The sequence below is a fragment of the Gossypium raimondii genome, chromosome 10, assembly GCF_025698545.1.
Source record: "Gossypium raimondii isolate GPD5lz chromosome 10, ASM2569854v1, whole genome shotgun sequence".
Taxonomy (NCBI): domain Eukaryota; kingdom Viridiplantae; phylum Streptophyta; class Magnoliopsida; order Malvales; family Malvaceae; genus Gossypium; species Gossypium raimondii.
The window spans coordinates 48305225-48323938 of NC_068574.1; the positions used below are offsets into that span (position 1 = coordinate 48305225).

Below are 18714 nucleotides of genomic sequence, written 5' to 3' on the forward strand. Positions count from 1 at the left end.
CCGAGAAAGCTACAAGAAAGCAATATCTGAACCTCTTTTCTGGTAAAATTTTCGAGGACGAAAATCCCTTTAGGAGGAGAGTTGTAACAGCCTGTTTTTAGTGAAATTGGAACAGTGGTTTTCAGACCACAAATTCAAAGTAAAAAAATTTATTTTATTATTATTTTATTTCCTACAGCATGATAGTAATACTTTATAAAAATTTTCATTAAGAAATTTTACCGTTTACATGTTTAATTTGAGAAAAATGACTAAATCGCGTAAAGTAAAAAATTTGAGTTCTAGTAGCTAAAAGTATTAACTCGCGATAGAACCTTAAATTATGAGCCCTTATATGGTAATTAGACCATTTATATGTTAGTGGATGAGCATGACTTGGCAAGTGTGTAATTTTTAAAGTTTTTAAAGGTTAATTAAGTAAATAGGTAAATAAATGATAATTAAATAAAACCAAATTAAGAATCATATTTTATTTCCATCTTCAACCGATTATAAAAATAAAATAGTAGCCATGGAAGCGTGAGGTTTCTGCAAACCTAATTCCCTTGCATTGGTAAGATTTTTCATTTTGTTTTTAATGATTTCTATATTTTTGGGATCGTTGTAGCTTAATTTAGCTAGCCTGGGGACTAATTTGTGCCAAATGTTAAATTATGAGGGTTTTGCCACTGATGCATGTACATGAGTTTTAAAGTTTGATGATAGAAAACGGATGGTTATTATTAGATAAACAACTTTTTGTAAAGGGATTTTTGGTGAAATTGTCAAATAGGGGCTAAATTGAAAAATAGAAAATATTACATGGTATAATTTGTGAATTAGTTAAATGTGTGGGTTGCTATAAGTGTATATGATATTCAACTAGGCTTGGGTAGGGGAAAAATTGTATGAATTTCATTTTCCGGACCTAAGGACTAAATTGCAAAGAAGTTAAAAGTATAGGGGTAAAATGATAATTTTGCCAAACTATGAATTGTGTTAAATTGAATGAAAGATATATTGAATTGAGTTAAATTTATCCGTATAAGTCAAGACAGACCTCGTACGGAGTTAGATCGGGGCAAAGGGAAAATCTCGAATTAGTCGCCTACGTATCTACGTATACTTGTCGAGGTAAGTTCGTGAAATTAAATCATGTTTATATGTATTTAATTGAAATATATATATATATTTTATAAATTGTTATAAATATACATGGTTGCATATCCAACGAAGTTCGACAAATACCATCTTCCGTTTGAACTTTAGGAATCCGTAGGATACAAATGACATGTCATTAAGGTTACATGATTTAAGTACTGGTCATGAACGTCCTACTGATGGTTGAGGGCCTGCATGTGTTGCAGATACTCCACAGCTCGTGTGAGCAGCATCATGTAGCTACATCCCGACCCATAGCTCGTATGAGCATACCGATTTATAGCTCATGAGAGCATATCGATCTTCAGCTCGAGTGAGCATACCGATTCACAGCTCGTATGAGCATACATGTACATAAATTGATGGATTACAATTACATGAGCTAGCCTACTATGTGTGAGCTATCCCGGGTATTAGTATTCTAAACGGTTCAACGGGCAATGTTTGGATACATAATGATAGGAGCTCGATACGAACTATTACAAGTATATACATGAATATGGAAACTTGAATTTTTTGATACATGTATTTGGGAACTTGATCAATTGATGTATTCATCCATGTTTATTGGCTTATATAAGTAATTACATGGCTAACATGGTTGGTGTATATGTGCTTAGTCATTTGGCCAAATTGTATTGGGATATGCTTGTTTACTTACCTATTATATGAATAAATGGCAAGTTAAATTCTATGTTATACAAACTTACTAAGTATAAATGCTTACTCTGTGTTATTTTCCGTGTTTTTAGTAAATCAAAAGCTTGTTCGGGTTGGAAGCTCATCGGTGCTATATCACACTATCCATCGGTTTTTTTGGTATATTTGGTTGTTTAATTTTTGTTATAATGGCATGTATTTTTGGTTGTGGTTTTTGCGATTTAACTTGGCTTGTGATTTGGCATTTTGTTGGTGAAATGGTATAGTTTTGGTATGTAAATATTAGCTTTAATACGGTTGATGATTTGCTTAATGTATTTGAATGATGGAAATTGAAATGATAGTTGAATGTGCATATTGTATATGTCTTATAACTTGTTGTGAATTGGTACTTTGCCATGGAAGACATACATGTAGATTGAGGCTAATAATTGAGTGGTATATTTGGTACCATTTGGTATGTTTTGGTAAGGTAACTATATTTCATATATTAAGGTAAATGTGCGTATAAGTTAGTTGAGTATTTTGGTCAAATAGAGTACATGATTATACACATTTACATGTTGTCATTTGAGGTGCCTAAGGGCATATTGGTTGTATGATGTTGTATCATATGTATATGACTTGTTTATGCTTGATTTCGATGCCTTGTTATTGTTTGTAAGTATTTGAAATGTTGAGTGTAGGTACATGCCAAATTGGGCAAGAAAAATGGTTTGAAAAATGGCCTATTTTCATCCTCACGGGCAGAGATATGGGCGTGTGTCTCAACCGTGTGTAACACATGGCCAGGTGACACGGCTGTGTGTCCCCTGTAGCTTTCAAAGGGTTTCAAGTCAAGCTGTTACATGACCTAGCACACGGCCTAGCACACGGGTGTTTGAGGTTATTTCGAAGTGTACACATCCTGGCACATGGGCGTGTGGCTTGGCCGTGTGACCCAAGTCAGTGAGTAACACAGGCACGAACACGGGCTGGGACATGACCGTGTGTCTCTACTTTGAATGTCCACATGGCCTAAGACCTGGGCGTGTCTCTTGGCCGTGTGAGTCACATAGCCGTATGACCCCTACAATGTTGAAATTTTTTAATGTTTTCTGAAAAATTCTTTGAGTTTCTGATTTATTCCCGACTTATTTCTAAAGCATATTTAGGGCGTTGAGGGCTTGTATGAGGGATAATATGTATGTTTTGATCTGGTTTTAATATGTTTATTGCTATGATATGAAATGTTTGAAATTTATGTCCGTTTGAATTGTAAACTCCGGTAATGCTCTGTAACCCTATTTTGGTGACGGATACGAGTTGGGGTGTTACACTGTTTGTACTTCGGTACCCCCTATTTGTTCTTCGATACCCCTAATTGTACTTCGGTACCCCTATTTGTACTTCGGTACCCCTGTTTGCACATTCGTGCCTCTGTAAGCACTACGATCCCCCTGGATATAGACCTGTGATTTCTTTGCACTTTGGTGTCCTTATTTTTGTATCTAAGATGCTCTAAAATGTAGAATAAGGTTAAAGTATGTGAACCGAGTATTGATGAACTTGATTAAAAGATATAAAGAATTACATGGAATTAATATATTCTAGTGATGATGAAATTCTTGAATACTTATAGACAATGAAATTGAAAATTTTAATTGTCATGTTATAATTTTTAAGTGATTATGTTACTTAAAGCAAGTCAAGTAAAATTTACACTATAATCTTACTAAGCTATTAAGCTTATTAGTTTATCTCATGTTATTTTGTAGTTAACAATTGTGGACGGTTGGAAGGATCGACATAAAAGCTCACACTATCCATTTACTTTTGGTAGCATTTTCATCTCTTTTTGGGTTGTGGCATGTATATAGGTTTTGTTGTAAGAAAGTTAAGATTAAAAGTTGGTAAGATATGAAAGTTATTTAGTATTTGTGATTATGTTATGTGATGTTGAATGGTAAAGTTTAATAGTATGTTTAGAATATAATAATGTGGTTGATTATGAAAATTGAATTGAGGTGTGTTAATGGATAAAGATTTGGTGTAATGTTTAGTTATAATTGAGGTACCTATGAATGGTACATTAGATAGAAGTTTAGGTTATTAATTTTGATATGTTTTAAATGTATGTTTTGATTGTTTTGGTCATGGGATGGTTTGTGTTTTTGGTGTACCTTATTGGGAAAGTTTTGGCTTGATTTTAGATTGTTTGAGGAGTTAATTTGGAAGCACACGGCCTCGGACACGGACTGTCACACGGTCGTGTGGCACACACGGTCATCCCACACGGTAGTGTGTGATCTGTTAGTTTTTGTGCAGGTTTCACATGGGTTGAGACACGACCGTGTGTCTTAAGTCAAAGAGTTACACGGCTTGCGACATGGTCGTGTGAATCAAGTTAGTAAGTTACACGGTTTAAAACATGGTTTAAGACACGGGTTGGGACACAATCGTGTGTCCCTACTTCGAATGCCCACACGGTCTGGGCTGTGTCACACGACCATGTGACCCCTCTTTCCAAATTTTTAAGTTTTTCCTAAAATTTATGTATTGATTCATTTTGATTCCCGATTGCTTTCAAACTAATTTTAGGGTCCCGTAACTTGAATTAAGGCCTATGTGCATATTTATGCTATGAAATGATTCATGTTTATAAATTAATTGAATACTTGTTTTGGATTAAGATAAATTATTCTATTTGGTTCTGTAACACTCCGATCTTGAAACCGGTAATGGAGACGGGATATGGGTGTTACACAAACTCTCATTCTCTCTGCTTGATAAACATTAAACATATAGGAGTACTCGTTATTTTCCTATGCGCTCGAAAACTCCTCAAGAACGTCTGACCTAACTGTGAAAATAAATTGAATGAAACTCTACAGTAGAGATAAATATCATTTTTTTGCGCTTCCATTAAGGGTCGTTGAAAAGGACTTACACTTCGTAGCATCAGGAGCTCTTAGCACATTCATATGATCATTGTACTGCATGAGATGTGCTTGAGGGTCCCTCCTACCTTCAAACAATTCTTTTGGGACTTTAAAGTCAGCCGAGTAACTTACAGTTGCTACTTTATGAGCTAAGGGATTGTTAGAATAAAAACCAATCCATATCTTGTGAGTCAGAATGCAAAGCTCGTACATATATACGTAGAGCATCCATTTCATTTTTCCATGGTTTTGCATGTACTTCAGGGCCTTCTTCATGCATGATGGTATTATTGTAGAGATCAGAATTGTCAGGCTGTACCTTTCTTCACAGCTTTTCATTCTGTTTCAATAACTCTTGCTGAAATGTTTGATGCTGCTTGAACCAAACATTTTGCAAAGTCATTTGCTCCCTCATTAACCTCATTTGCTCCTAAAGAGCAAAAAACTGTTGTGGGGATGCCTCCTGATCAGAGGAGAGTGATAATCCCTAACCAGATGGGATATTCAAGTCCAAAGAATTCGAGGCTCTTACATTAGCCGAATTACCCAAAATTTTCAATTGATCGACAAACCAACCAACAAATAAACCAATCTCACTAAGTTGATTACTGGAGCTAGAAGCCCCAACCTCTCTCAACAAAAAATTAATGGGGAAATTCTCATTTGGGTGTGCCATTTTGATTTTTCTTTACAAAGTGAAAATATTTTGGTCGGAAATCTATCCATGCTTATCGCACCAAATTGTTGAGTATTTTTCTCTATCGCTCTTAGATGGTGGTGTTTGCTTATTTATATGATATGGGTACTGTTCATTGATAGACATATTAGTTAGGTTCCATGCACATAAACACATCCTACCCTAGATTTAACACATGTTTATGCATTCTCATGTGCGATCTCATGTGTTACTTCGCAGAACATAGGTACCCATCTTGCGAGTTCGGTCTGAGAGCTCAGTCTGTGAGGTTTTGCGAGCTCAATGGAAATCAACCAATCCAACCTGAACCCATTCGGGTCTTGGGCCGATGATAACAAGTATTATAACAGAAATAATTTTTATTTTTATATAAAATTAATAAAAAAATCCACTGAAATTTTAACTTAATATATTTTCATCATAATTTTTAATTTTTAGCATTTCAATTAAAATTTTATTTTATTTTTATATAAAATTTTTGTTTATATATTTTATAATGTATCCATAAAAAAAACATAAAACACAATTTTTGTAATTGTTTTTATTCGTTAAAAAAAGACTAAAATCATCTCGATTCATTAAATTTACACCTTTAAAAAAAACAGTGCTCCAATTTTATCAACCCAATAGTCGCACGTGAACTCTGACCAACAATCGGTCAAACCCTGACTGTCATGACTGCATCCACTTATTAAAGAACATTGACGGGAAGAAGAAGAAGAACAATTTTCATTTGATTTAAATTTATCCTTCATTTAATATCTAATAATTGTATTATATTTACGAATTTTTAGTTGAAATATTTGGAGATTGGAATTTTAATCTAAGAAAATATTTAAAGTATTTCTCAAATTTACTTTAATATAAATTCAAATGTATTTTCATCTTTCAATTAAACTATAAAAAAGAAAATACTCGACCTTTCAACAAATTAGTATTCGTTGTTAAATGAGGTCAGTCCATACGAGGGCAGGATGCCAACATCCCACGTGCCTGCGTATCTTACACCGTGTTTTACCTTTTAAAGCCTCCAATGTCACGGGCCCCCACTCTCAGCTCTCTCTCTCTCTCTCTCTCTCTATATGAATTAATAAACCAAAGGTTCCCTAGCCCTTTCTCTCAAACCAGAAGCCAAACTTGATTTTCCTTAAAAAATATTGTTTTGACCCTAAGAAAGCCAACCTGTTTGCCCGAAATTTGAAGGAGAGGCAAAAGAAAAAAATGTGTCCATCGGAGAGAAACTTAAGTCGGCCGGCGATGGAAAAAAGTTCATCGACGGAGTTCAGGTCGGCGTTCGAGGTTCTGGACGTAGATCGCGACGGGAAGATCAGTAGAGAAGATTTGAGGATATTTTACTCCGGTTTTTGTAGCGGGAAGTCTGGGTTCGATGACGACGAGATGATTGGGACAATGATTTCGTTGGCGGATTCGAACAGCGATGGGTTCGTGGAATACGAGGAGTTCGAGCGTGTTTTAGGGTTGTCGGGAAACAAGGCGTCGGGTTTTGGGGTAATGGAAGATATTTTTAAGGTAATGGACAAAGACGGCGATGGGAGACTGAGCCATGAGGATTTGAGAAGTTACATGAAATGGGCTGGCTTTTCTGCTTCCGATGAAGATATTAAGGCAATGATCAGATTAGGCGGCGGTGATGGAAACGGTGTTTCTTTCAATGGTTTGCTTAAGATTTTGGCCCTTAATTTTGCTACCTAATATTATGTATCAAGCTTGATTTTGAGCATTTTTGGACTCTTTTCCTTCTATGTTTTAAATTTTGGTTGACATGATGAATCAAATTAATAATAGTTGAAAAAATAGAAGTCTCTCTAAAATAGGGATAAAAAAGGGAATTTATTTCTAAATATTTTGTTGTTGACAAAAAGCATCATCATTTAGCAATTACCTATATTGTTGATTATTTTGTTTTGATACTTTTCAATTTGTGGTTGCCTCTTCTCTCATTGAAAGTGCACCCACCAATATCAATATGTTTTAATATATAATTTTAAATTTATTTATTTTTTAAACTTAAGTTAAGTAATTTAATGATTATGTCTACTTTAATATAATAATTCATAAAAATAAAAAAATTGATCTAAAATAACAAAATTTTATGACCATCATTATAGGCTAATGTTGTAGCCGAGCTGAACTTGAATAATGGGTAAGTTAGAGGTGAGCTTAATTCAAAATTCGAACCTTTTGGAGTATTAATTTTTAAGTTTGATTAAGTTTATTTATCAATTTTTACGTTCAAGTTTGAACTCAAGCTCGATTAATCTTATCAGTGATTAAGCTCTTTCTATAAGGGTGTAAATGTAATTTGATAATATAAAATAGGTTAAAATGAAAATCTTGATTAGGTTCGTGAGTTATTCAAATAAAGTATTACAGAACTCAGATTTGGCTCAATGAACACCTCTAGTTGCTCAAGCTTAGTTAAAAAAAAATACTAAATTGAATTTGAGTTGGTTCCGAATCGAACTTGAATAGCTTGAGAGCACTAATGTTTCATTTAAACATGAGTATAGGCTAAATCTAACACAAACATGTATTTTCAAAGTGAGAAGGAACACACAAAAATAATTAAAATATGGAATAATATTTGATGCACAGTTGGCGGATAAGTCTGCATCATCAGTGAATAATAATATGATACATCATCATTAAATTAAAAAATTATGGAAGACTTGAAAATAAATATTAATAATTTTATTTAAACATAATTAAAAATTAATCACAATTATTATAAATAAATATTAATAAATTTTAGATTTAGGATCTTCAATTTAAAGGTTTAGGCGGAGTCTTGGACTTAGGGTCTAAGGTATCAAGTATAGGTTTCAAGGTTTTAGAATTTATTTATAAGTACTTATTATTTAATTATGTTTAAATAAAGTTATTATATTTATTTATAGGTCCTCCATTATTTTTTATTCTATTTAATGATGATGTGTCATGTTGTTATTAACTGATGGTGTATGAGACATAAGCATCGATAGTGCATCAAGTATAGAGATCTCACCATTATACCTAATGACTAGAACACTCACCTCCAAATTCTCCTCCTAAGAACTTGGGAAGTAAACACTTAATAATGTTTACAATTCGGTTTGCACTCTCTCACAAAAATAATTCCTTAACGAACAAATTAGAATGCACTTAATAAGCTCTCATACATAACCTAGACAAGCCTCATAGCATATATCAATTTCGGCTTTGCTAACATAGAAACTAAGTGAATATGAAGTAACTCCTTGAAAATAATTATTACAATTACAACATTCAAACAACAATCAATCGAAGATCTGATTTCCAAAACAACAACATAGTTTTGATCGATCCTCCACATTTCAATTGTTGATTTGAATCACTCAAATACAATCCAATCTTCAAAAACCAATGATTGGTTTCTATAAATGGATCATAGTATCTTCAATAATGCAGCATATTAACATGTAGATTTTCTTCATTAAATTATCAAATCAAATAAGAGAAGTATTTATACTACCTCAGTGGCAATCTGCAGTTGGCATTGTCGAGTGCCACTCAGCATCAATCAACTCATCTTGCCTCAACATATGCCATTTTGAGTGACATTGTTTTAATTTGTAAAATATTGATGTGGTTTTTTTTTTGTATAACACACGTTTAAATTTTTGAATAAATTTTAATTGATTTATTTTTAATTATTGTAATTAATGTAATATAGTATTTGTTGTTTGAATTCTATACATAATTAATGCATAATTTAAACATTTGTAGATCAACAACTTTTTAATAATATAAAAAATCTTTTGAAATCATAATTAAAATATTTGTACCATATTGATCCGATGGAATCAGCACTTCATGCAATTAGGGATTACGATTTTGCACAAGCAGTGTGGAAATCAGTTCTACCACGATGGTGTAGGGGTTCTTTCTTCAACTTACCAAGAGATAAATAGGTTTTATGGAATATACAAAATGAAGGTAGTTTACTAGTTCCTAAAGGTGAGCGGGCTACTTTCTTTTCGATTACCTGTTGGTTCATTTGGAAACATAGGAATGCATTTATCTTTTAATGGTTCTAGTAAAGTAGTTCAGAACTTATTAGCTCAACCTTGGCGTAGACTAAGTCCTTGGGGGTTAAAGGGGTTGTTAACCAATGGGCGTGTATGACCATAATAGTTGGTAGATGGTAGCTACTAGAGACAAATTAGGTTAAAGTCAACGTTGATGGATAAGTGTAAAGAAGTAACCCGAAGGCATCTGTAGAAGGGACAATGAGAGGGCCTAGTGGAGGATGGTTGGTAGGTTTCAAAATGGTAATAAGTATGAATGATATATTTTAGATTGAAGCCAAAGCGATCCTTGAAGGACTAAAATTGGCTTGGAATAGAGGATTCAAGTGAGTTGAATTGGAAAGTGACAACGCAATGTTGATTGAGACTATTCGGAGGGGTCTGGCACCAATAAGTGTGTTGATGAAATCAGGAAAATACATGGTTGGTGCTAAAAAACGTGGGAAGTCAAACTTCGACACATTCAGCGGAATGCCAATAAAGTTGCTGACTACCAAACTAAGGCAAATGAAGGTGAAATTGATTAACTAGTTATTCTGGAAGACCCATCGCACTATGTGAAAGGCTGGTTGGAAGAAGATATTAAACAGTCAGTGTTGACTATTGATGGATTACACTAGGATTGGAGGTCGCTTAGTCATGTTCTACGTTTATGATCTACCAAAAAAAAAAAAACTTTTGTACCATATTTAATGTACAAAATAGCTTTACTTAAGTTAGTTAATGCAAAATAGTACTCTTCAAAATAATAATTAATAAACATAAAAATGCATCAATTATTTTGATAATTCAAATATAGTACTAATAAAAATTCTTAATCATTATTAAAGCATTTGGTCAAATTATAAAAGTTGATATATCGTAAATTAAACTTTTCACTAATTAATTTTCTTTTCTTTTCTTAATAGTTGATAAATTGACTATAATAACTTGCAGTTATGATATATTATATTTGATTATATAAATGCATTATTTATAAACTTTTATATATTAAATATTAAATTAATTATTTTATAAATAATTAAAATTTTCTATTTGAAACTAAAGATTTTTTTATATTTTTGTTAATGAAAACATATTAATTTGAATATAAAGTAATTCAATATAAAATTTAATTTTTATTCATTATATAAAATATTTAAAATTTTCTTAATAAAATTATAATTCTTATTTATAAGTATGATAAATTATCTGATTAAGTAAATTTATGTAACCAAATATTTTATTAAAATTAAAATTCCTATTTATAAATATGATAGATCCTTTATATAAAAAAAATTATAATGGTAAACTAAACAATATTTTACTATAAACGATACGTTTATAGGCGGTCGAAGACAAAACATAATAAAACATATTTTTAAATATTTTATTTCAATAATTAAAAATAATAAATTAATAAAACTATAAAGATATACTTTCAACCATGCCTTGCCTTATCGCATTGCATGCAACCCTTGTCTTTGGATTTCTTCCCTCTCTTCTCCTTTCTATTCAAATGGGTTCGAGTTGATTTGTTGATGTTAAAAATGAAGATGAATCAGGGATCCATGGGAAGATTATTGCTGCTAATTGGATGAAGGTATGATAATATTTGAGTGGAGATTGTAATTCCAAACTCCCCTCAATTTCCTTCCCTCTAAACAATTTCTTATCCAGCCTTTATTATTCCCAAAACCATCTAAGCATGGTGTCATGACGATGGGAGTAAGTTTTTTTAAAACATTTGTTCTTTTAATAATAATCATCATACTAAATAATACTTAATATTAATTAATAGTAATAACAGATAACAATATAGTTTTATAATAATAATTAACCATATAATGATAACATGAAATTTGAACCTTTCCATGCTTCATTCAAGCTTGATTCATGTCGAAACCGTTTTTTGAAAACAAAAATTTAGTTGTCGACTTTAAAAACAAAAACTGGAGTCGCCACCGATCTTTTATTAAGGTGTGATCGGCTCACCTTAAAAATTATTTTGGTCTACGAATTTTCGAGAAAACGAGTTCGGGAGTCAGTTACGCACGAGGAAGGGTTAGCACCCTCGTATTGCCCAAAATCGGTACCAAATTGATTATTTGATGTCTTAGTGTCGAAAGTTTTAAAGATTTTAAAATCAACTCAAATGATGAAATTTGAAAAAGATAGTCAATCGTTCAAGTCATGTAAAAAAATCGAGTCCCAATACGTTAGGGTACAATTCCTCATAATCCCCGAACTTTGAATATCACTTTATTTTATGCGAAAATCTTCATTTTGAGAAAGTAACATGCCACACTCAATACGTTAGGACACGACAAGTTAAGTTCCCAAAAATGATTTTTATACTCATGCATTTTGAATAAAGAATATTCTCGGCTATTTAAGATTGACAAAGAAAATCAGAACCCAATACGTTAGGGCTCAATTTCCCTCGAAAATCTCAAACTTCGAATATTGCTTTTATTCAAAAAAAACATTTGAATCAAGAAAATAACTTTGATGTATGGTTAAAACCAAATTATATTTTCAAAAAGGGTATGTTAAAAAAAATTAATGTACAATATGATACAAATACTTTAATTTAAAACATATACGAATAAATATTTACAAATATATATATACAAATACAATATACAAGTAAATTTGCACATATGTATACGCCTATATAAACAAGACATATTAGTACACACAAAAGAATGACTTAAAAAGAATGTAGGTATATCTGCATATAAAAATCGTAAAAATAAAAATAAAAGTATAAAATATGCATGTGTTTATATTTACAGAAATAAAAAGTGTATAAGCATACATGTATGTATTGGAAAATCGTGTAAATACGTATATGTATATATTTAAATACTTATATATGTACAATATATATATAAAATAATAGAATATGTAAATAAAAACATTTAAAATGATTTTTAAGCGTGTACATAAATATATTAAAAGCGTGTACATGTTATCTGACGTATATGCATATATATATATATAAAGTATAAAGTCTATAAAAATTAAGAAAGTAAAATAAAAATATAAAAAAGTATGTATGTATAAAATATAATGTATGTGAAGGTTAAAAATAAAACAAAAACAAAACATATAAAAAAAAAGCATACGAATAAATATATGCGTGCTTGTTTTAAAGCTTATGAACATATATATTTTATATAAAGAAATATGTATATATACTATATAAAATGCGTATATAAGTTTAGAAATAATTATAAAAATGATAGTAAATAATATGATAATAATAAATAATGGTACAATGATAATAGCATAAAAATAATAATAAAAATAACTAAAAAAAATGGACTCAATTGAACTAAAACGGAAAAAAGTGGGGCAAATTCAGAAAATTTAGAAACAAATTAAAGCAATAAAACAAATCAAGAGGATCAAAAGCGAAAATATCCCATTGGGATAAAACATGCGGGTTTGATCGGGTTTTTGAGCCGGGTCACACGGGCTATTGGGTCACCAATATGGCACGTTTACAAGCACGCAAATACACCACCAAAACCCCCAAATTAGCATTTAACCTATCCTAAAACAGATCGACAAAAAGCCTAAAGCGCTCAATCTTTGCCGCCTTCATGCTTTCCCCACCGTACAATGACACCGCCGATCGAAAGGTAAGCAACTCCTCCTTCTTCCTTTATTATTATTTTTAAAAGAACAAAACATAAAATAGAAATAGAAAAGAAAGAAGAAGTCTCAAAAATAAACAAAACCTTCTGGATTCCTTGAATCTTGTTTTCGTATTTCTTAATATTTTCAATACAATCTCCTTTTTCTCCCTTTTTCCTGTATCTCCCCCACTCAAAATACAAATGATTGGCCATTTTATAGCCCGAGAACAACCTATTTTCACCTTTTCATTGTTTACTTTGTTTGGACTCTTTAAAAGTGACTTGTAGGTGATCGTGGGAGCATGCACGGGAAGGCGCGCAAGGCGGCGATGGCGTGGGCTGCTTTGTTGAGAGCAAAGAATCGGTTTTTTCTCGCTTAGGATTTCATTATTTTTTATTTTTTGGGCTAGGTTTAGTTTGGGCTTAGTGTTTGGGTCTTGGGCTGGGGTCAATTGGGTATTGGGTTTTAATTTTATTGGGCTTGTTTATTGGTTGGCCATTTTATAGCCTAAGAACACCCTATTTTCCTGCTTTTCCGTTGGGCAGAAAAAATTGGTATTACAGCTGCCCCTCTTTGCTCGTTATCGTGTGACGAGAATGGAGCAAAGACTTAAAAAGACCAATTTTTGCCCGGCCATATGGACCTTAGCGTTAGTAGCCTCGTTCCTTCCTACTGCATCTCCAGGGGTATAGGAACTGGTGCTTCAATCCACTCCTACTGTAATGTCAGAGAGATAGGATTCATACATTGTAGCTTCTCAAAAGAACTAAATTTGCTATCTTTAATCTGCTCCACTACAACTTCAGGGAGATAAGACCTGTAGCTTCAATTTGTTCTGCTACAACTTAAGGATAAATCTGACGCGATCTGCTCAACTGCAACTTCAGAGAGATGAGATCTGTGGTTTTAGTCCACTCCATTGCAACTCCAAGAAGATAGGATTGGTTACTTTTGTCTGCTCCACTACAACTTTAGGGAGATAAAACTTGTATCTTTGATCTACTTCACCACCAGTATGGGAAGACAAGATCTGCTTTCTTCGATCTACTTCACGCCAATACATGAAGACAAGATCTGCTTTCTTCGATCGATTCCACTGCCGACCGGGGGGATAGAATTATTGGCTTCAATATACTCCACTGCAACCTCAGGGAGGTAAAATCTGCCATCTTTGATCTGCTCTACTACTGCTTAGGGAGATAAGATCTGTAATCTTCACTCTATTCCACTGTTGCCCAGGGAGATAGAATTACTGGCTTCAATGTACTCCACTGTAACCTCAGGGAGGTAAAATTAGCCATCTTCGATCTGCTTCGCTGTCTATGCAGGAAGGCAAGATCTGCTATCTTTGATCTACTTCACGCCAGTACATGAAGACAAGATCTGTTTTCTTCGATCCACTTCGCCACCAGTATGGGAAGACAAGATCTGCTTTCTTCGATCTACTTCACGCCAATACATGAAGACAAGATCTAAAATCTACAATCTATTCCACAGCTGCCCAGGGAGATAGAAATACTGGCTTCAATGTACTCCACTGTAACCACGAGGAGGTAAAATTAGCCATCTTCGATCTGCTTCGCTGTCTATGTAGGAAGGCAAGATCTGCTATATTTGATCTACTTCACGCCAGTACATGAAGACAAGATCTATTTTCTTCGATCTACTTCGCCACCAGTATGGGAAGACAAGATCTGGTATCTTTGATCTACTTCACACCAGTACATGAAGACAAGATCTGTTTTCTTCGATCTACCTCACCACCAGTATGGGAAGACAAGATCTGGTATCTTTGATCTACTTCACGCCAGTACATGAAGACAAGATCTGTTTCTTTTCAACCTGCTCCACTGCAACTCAGGGAGATAAGGCTTTATGATTCCACCGACCTGTTCTCTGTGGAAGGTGACCTGTATGATTTATTTTATGAACCTAATTATGCCTAGGATGTCATGATCAAATGAATCAAATGCTCCTAACTAGACATGTATGAATGACATTTGAATGAATGTAGAATGTCATGAAAATGATATTTTAACGCTTGAGTTATCATTACTCCAAGTTTATTAAGGTTTCATCACTAATGTGTTATAACACATTTTTGCTCAGCTGGCGTCTCCAAAGAAACACTTAGTCAGATTGCCCAACTGTAACCTTCAAAGTTTAATCTACTGGGATGCAAAAATTTGTACCATCTTTCTCTCGTTGTAACCCAAGAGTAAAAGATTTGGCCTTTTCTCAATTCCCTACTATCACAATTCAAGGATACAGGGTGTGAAACTTTTTGGTCTCTTACACCATTCCCAGGGTGTTGTGCCAAATGCTTATGCACAAATGAAGAAATCTTCTCCAAGAACAACTTCTTCTTATTATTCGGTGATCATTGCTTTCTTGTTCATTGAAGCTTTGTCACCAACACGATATCTTGCCATTTTGTTAGACAAGAAAATTCAAAGGGATAGTCTTAATTTAGACTCTTCTTTATCAGATTTCCAACCTAGTGCGTTCTAAACAATAGTCCTGTTTGAGGTTCCTATATTATTCAGAAACTTCTAGAGTAATATGCAAAACTTCCCTTGTGAAAGTTTTATTAGTCCATTAATCATTATTCTAATGCAACATGCTTGCAAAAAAGATTATGGATAAGAATAGAGTTGGTTCTGAGCATAGCTTGAAATGAATAAGTTGTCAAAGATAATAAAGATAAATGACAAAGAAATGTGTATATTGGAAATGAATGAAGTGTTCCAAGAATAACAAAAATGGTATAAGGATTAGGTGCCCCAGATATCATAGCTTGAACTTCTCTGTACAAACTTGCTGAAGACCTTTCTGGGTCTGACATGTGTTTAGGAGATCTACCATACTCTATCGATGCCCCAAGATGTCGCATACCCTTTCCTACTGATTCGGTATAGCAAGACCATCAGATATCCCATTCGATCGAGATTTGAGTTGCTCGATTACTTTATGCCCCATTCGATCAATATTTGAGCCGCCCTTTTTCGGGTTTTCAACTCAAATCCCCTTTGGTCTAAGGCGCCCTTTGCGAGTTTTCACCTTAGCCTCTCCTTTTTTTTTTTACTCAAGGCTCCCTTTGTAGGGTTTCACCCTGGTCTCTTTTTTTTTTGACTCAAAGCGCCCTTTGTAGGCTTTCACCTTGGTCCCACCTTTTTTAAGCAGAGTATTTCCTGACTGAATCTGAGTTTATAGGACTTTGTAATTTTTTACCATCCATCTCACTCAAGATCAAAGCTTCTCTAGAAAAGGCTTTCTTTATAACATATAGACCCTTCTAATTTGGCCTCTATCTTCCTCTAAAATCCTTTTGTATAGGAAGGATCTTTTTCAACACTAGTTCCCTCTTGTGAAATTCTTTGGGACGAACCTTCGGGTCTTCCTCTTAGGATAAAATGTAGAGAAATGACAATTCGACTTCAATGAGTAAAGCTATGATAAGCCAAAGAGGAGGATATTGCCCCAGCAAAGAAAGTTTACTGCATCATTCATAGCATCGATGTTGAACCTACTGTCCATTTCTGACATCATGCTGTTATTCAGGTTACAAGCTAGTGCTTAACCCGAGCATATCTGGGTATGACCATGTGAAGACATCATTGAATTCTTGGGGTAGCTCTATAAGGTCCCGCCTCGTCTTTGTGATCATGTCAATTCCAATCTTCACCAAGCTCACAATTTGTGATAATTCATTGTGATGTAGGATCTGTCTATCCTCTTATTCTATCACCCTCCTCAAGTCTGGAGATAAGCTACAATCTATGTCATCTTCAAAGTCATGAGATCCCTCTAAACACATGTCTCACTCAAAAGGAAATTTTGAGTCTGTAGCAGCGTCACTCATGACATTGATATCTGGGGACCCATAGTAGGTATCCGAGAATATACAAAAGAATGTATGAATAATATGAATGAATGGTTTGGCAAAAAAAATCCAAAAAAAAATGAAAAAAACGTAAAGAATGAAAGAACATTTGCTCAAAGATGATTACAATAATGTATTTCATTAAAATAATAATGTTCAGACGTGAGCCTATTTCACAAAGAAATCCTTATTGCTTCTAGGCTGAAAGCAACAAGTGTGTTCTGAACATTACTCTAACAGACTCTAAATACTTCAGGGGTTTCCTCCGCAGTCTCATTATTTAGAACACCTCTAGGGCAAATATCTAACAAGGACCCTTTAAATTGTATCTGCATATATGGCATCGATGTGCAAATTTCTCACCACTTCTTCATACATTGCAGTCCCTCCATCCTCAATCATGATTGGGTAGCGGATTTCCTGCGCTAGACGAGTCACCAAACTTGACAATACCCATGTTGATAAGTCTTTCAACTTGCTTCTTGAAGGCAGTGCATTTCTCAATCGAGTGTCCCGTAATTCCCGCGTGGTAGTCACATTGTGTGTTCGCATCATACCATTCAGGATACGGAGGTTGTAGAGGCTTCACATGAAAAGGGGAAACAACATGTGCATCAAACAAATTTTGATACAGTTCCTTATACGGTACTGGGATTGGTGTAAACTGGAACTTTTCAGTCTTTATGCCGGAATCTTGCCTCGATGGATTTTGTTGATTACCAACCACCTTTCTTGGCTGAACAGTAAGTGATTTAGAGTAACCCGTGTTGTTCACCTCATTTTCTCTTCTTTTTGAGACTGACCTCTTGTTACTCTCCTCTATATCAATTTTCCCACTTCTTATCGCATTTTCGATCATTTCACCATTCATAATTATGTCAGAAAAGCTTTTTGTAGCATTTCCTAACATATGCGTAATGAATAGGGCTTTCAGTGTGTTAATAAATAGCATGGTCATTTCTTTCTCCAAGAGCGGTGGCTGGACTTGGACTGCGACTTCCCTCCATCTTTGTGCATATTGTCTGAAGCTTTCACTCGGCTTCTTCTCCATGTTTTGAAGGGTGATTCTATCAGGAGCCATGTCCGTCACATGACTATACTGTTTCATGAATGTTTGTGCTAAGACCCTCTATGAACCAATCGTGGTCCGGCTCAGCTGATTGTACCACTTAGATGCTGCCCCTGCAAGGCTGTCTTGGAAACAATGTATTAAGAGTTGGTCGTTGTTAACATATCCCGCCATCCGCCTACAGAACATGGTGATGTGAGCTTCTGGGCAGCTTGTCCCATTGTATTTTTCAAATTTAGGCATCTTAAACTTATGAGGGAGTACTAAATCTGGCACTAGACTCAGCTCTTTTGCGTCAATGCTTCGATAACTTTCAGTGACCTCCATCGCCTTGAACTTCTCCTCGAGCCACCTACACCTTTCCTCTAACTGTTTCGGTAACTCCTGCTTCATTCTTTCCTTCTCAGCCGCTTCATCCAAGTCAGGAATGGCAGAGTTCACAGGGTTGTTTTCGGGATTAGAACCCGATCCAGCTTGGAAGTTCGAAATACCAGCCCGTAACTGCTGAGGCATGATGGTGACGGTGGACTTGCACGGGTATTCAGCTTGAGTTCGCATATATGGAGGGGTGAAACCTGGTAGATAGAGAGGTTCATCATCATTTCCCTCATCGACATCTGCCACGGGGCCCTTTCCTTTATCACTTCCCT

The 18714-nt window shown here is 34.3% G+C and overlaps 1 protein-coding gene across 1 annotated transcript; it reads left to right on the forward strand.

Moving 5' to 3' along the window:
* Window positions 1-6468: 6468 nt before the first annotated feature.
* LOC105778504 (calcium-binding protein CP1) lies at window positions 6469-7280 on the forward strand. The gene has a single exon (XM_012602220.2). The coding sequence runs from the start codon at window positions 6640-6642 to the stop codon at window positions 7129-7131; it is 492 nt and encodes a 163-aa protein (XP_012457674.1). The 5' UTR covers window positions 6469-6639; the 3' UTR covers window positions 7132-7280.
* Window positions 7281-18714: the final 11434 nt, after the last annotated feature.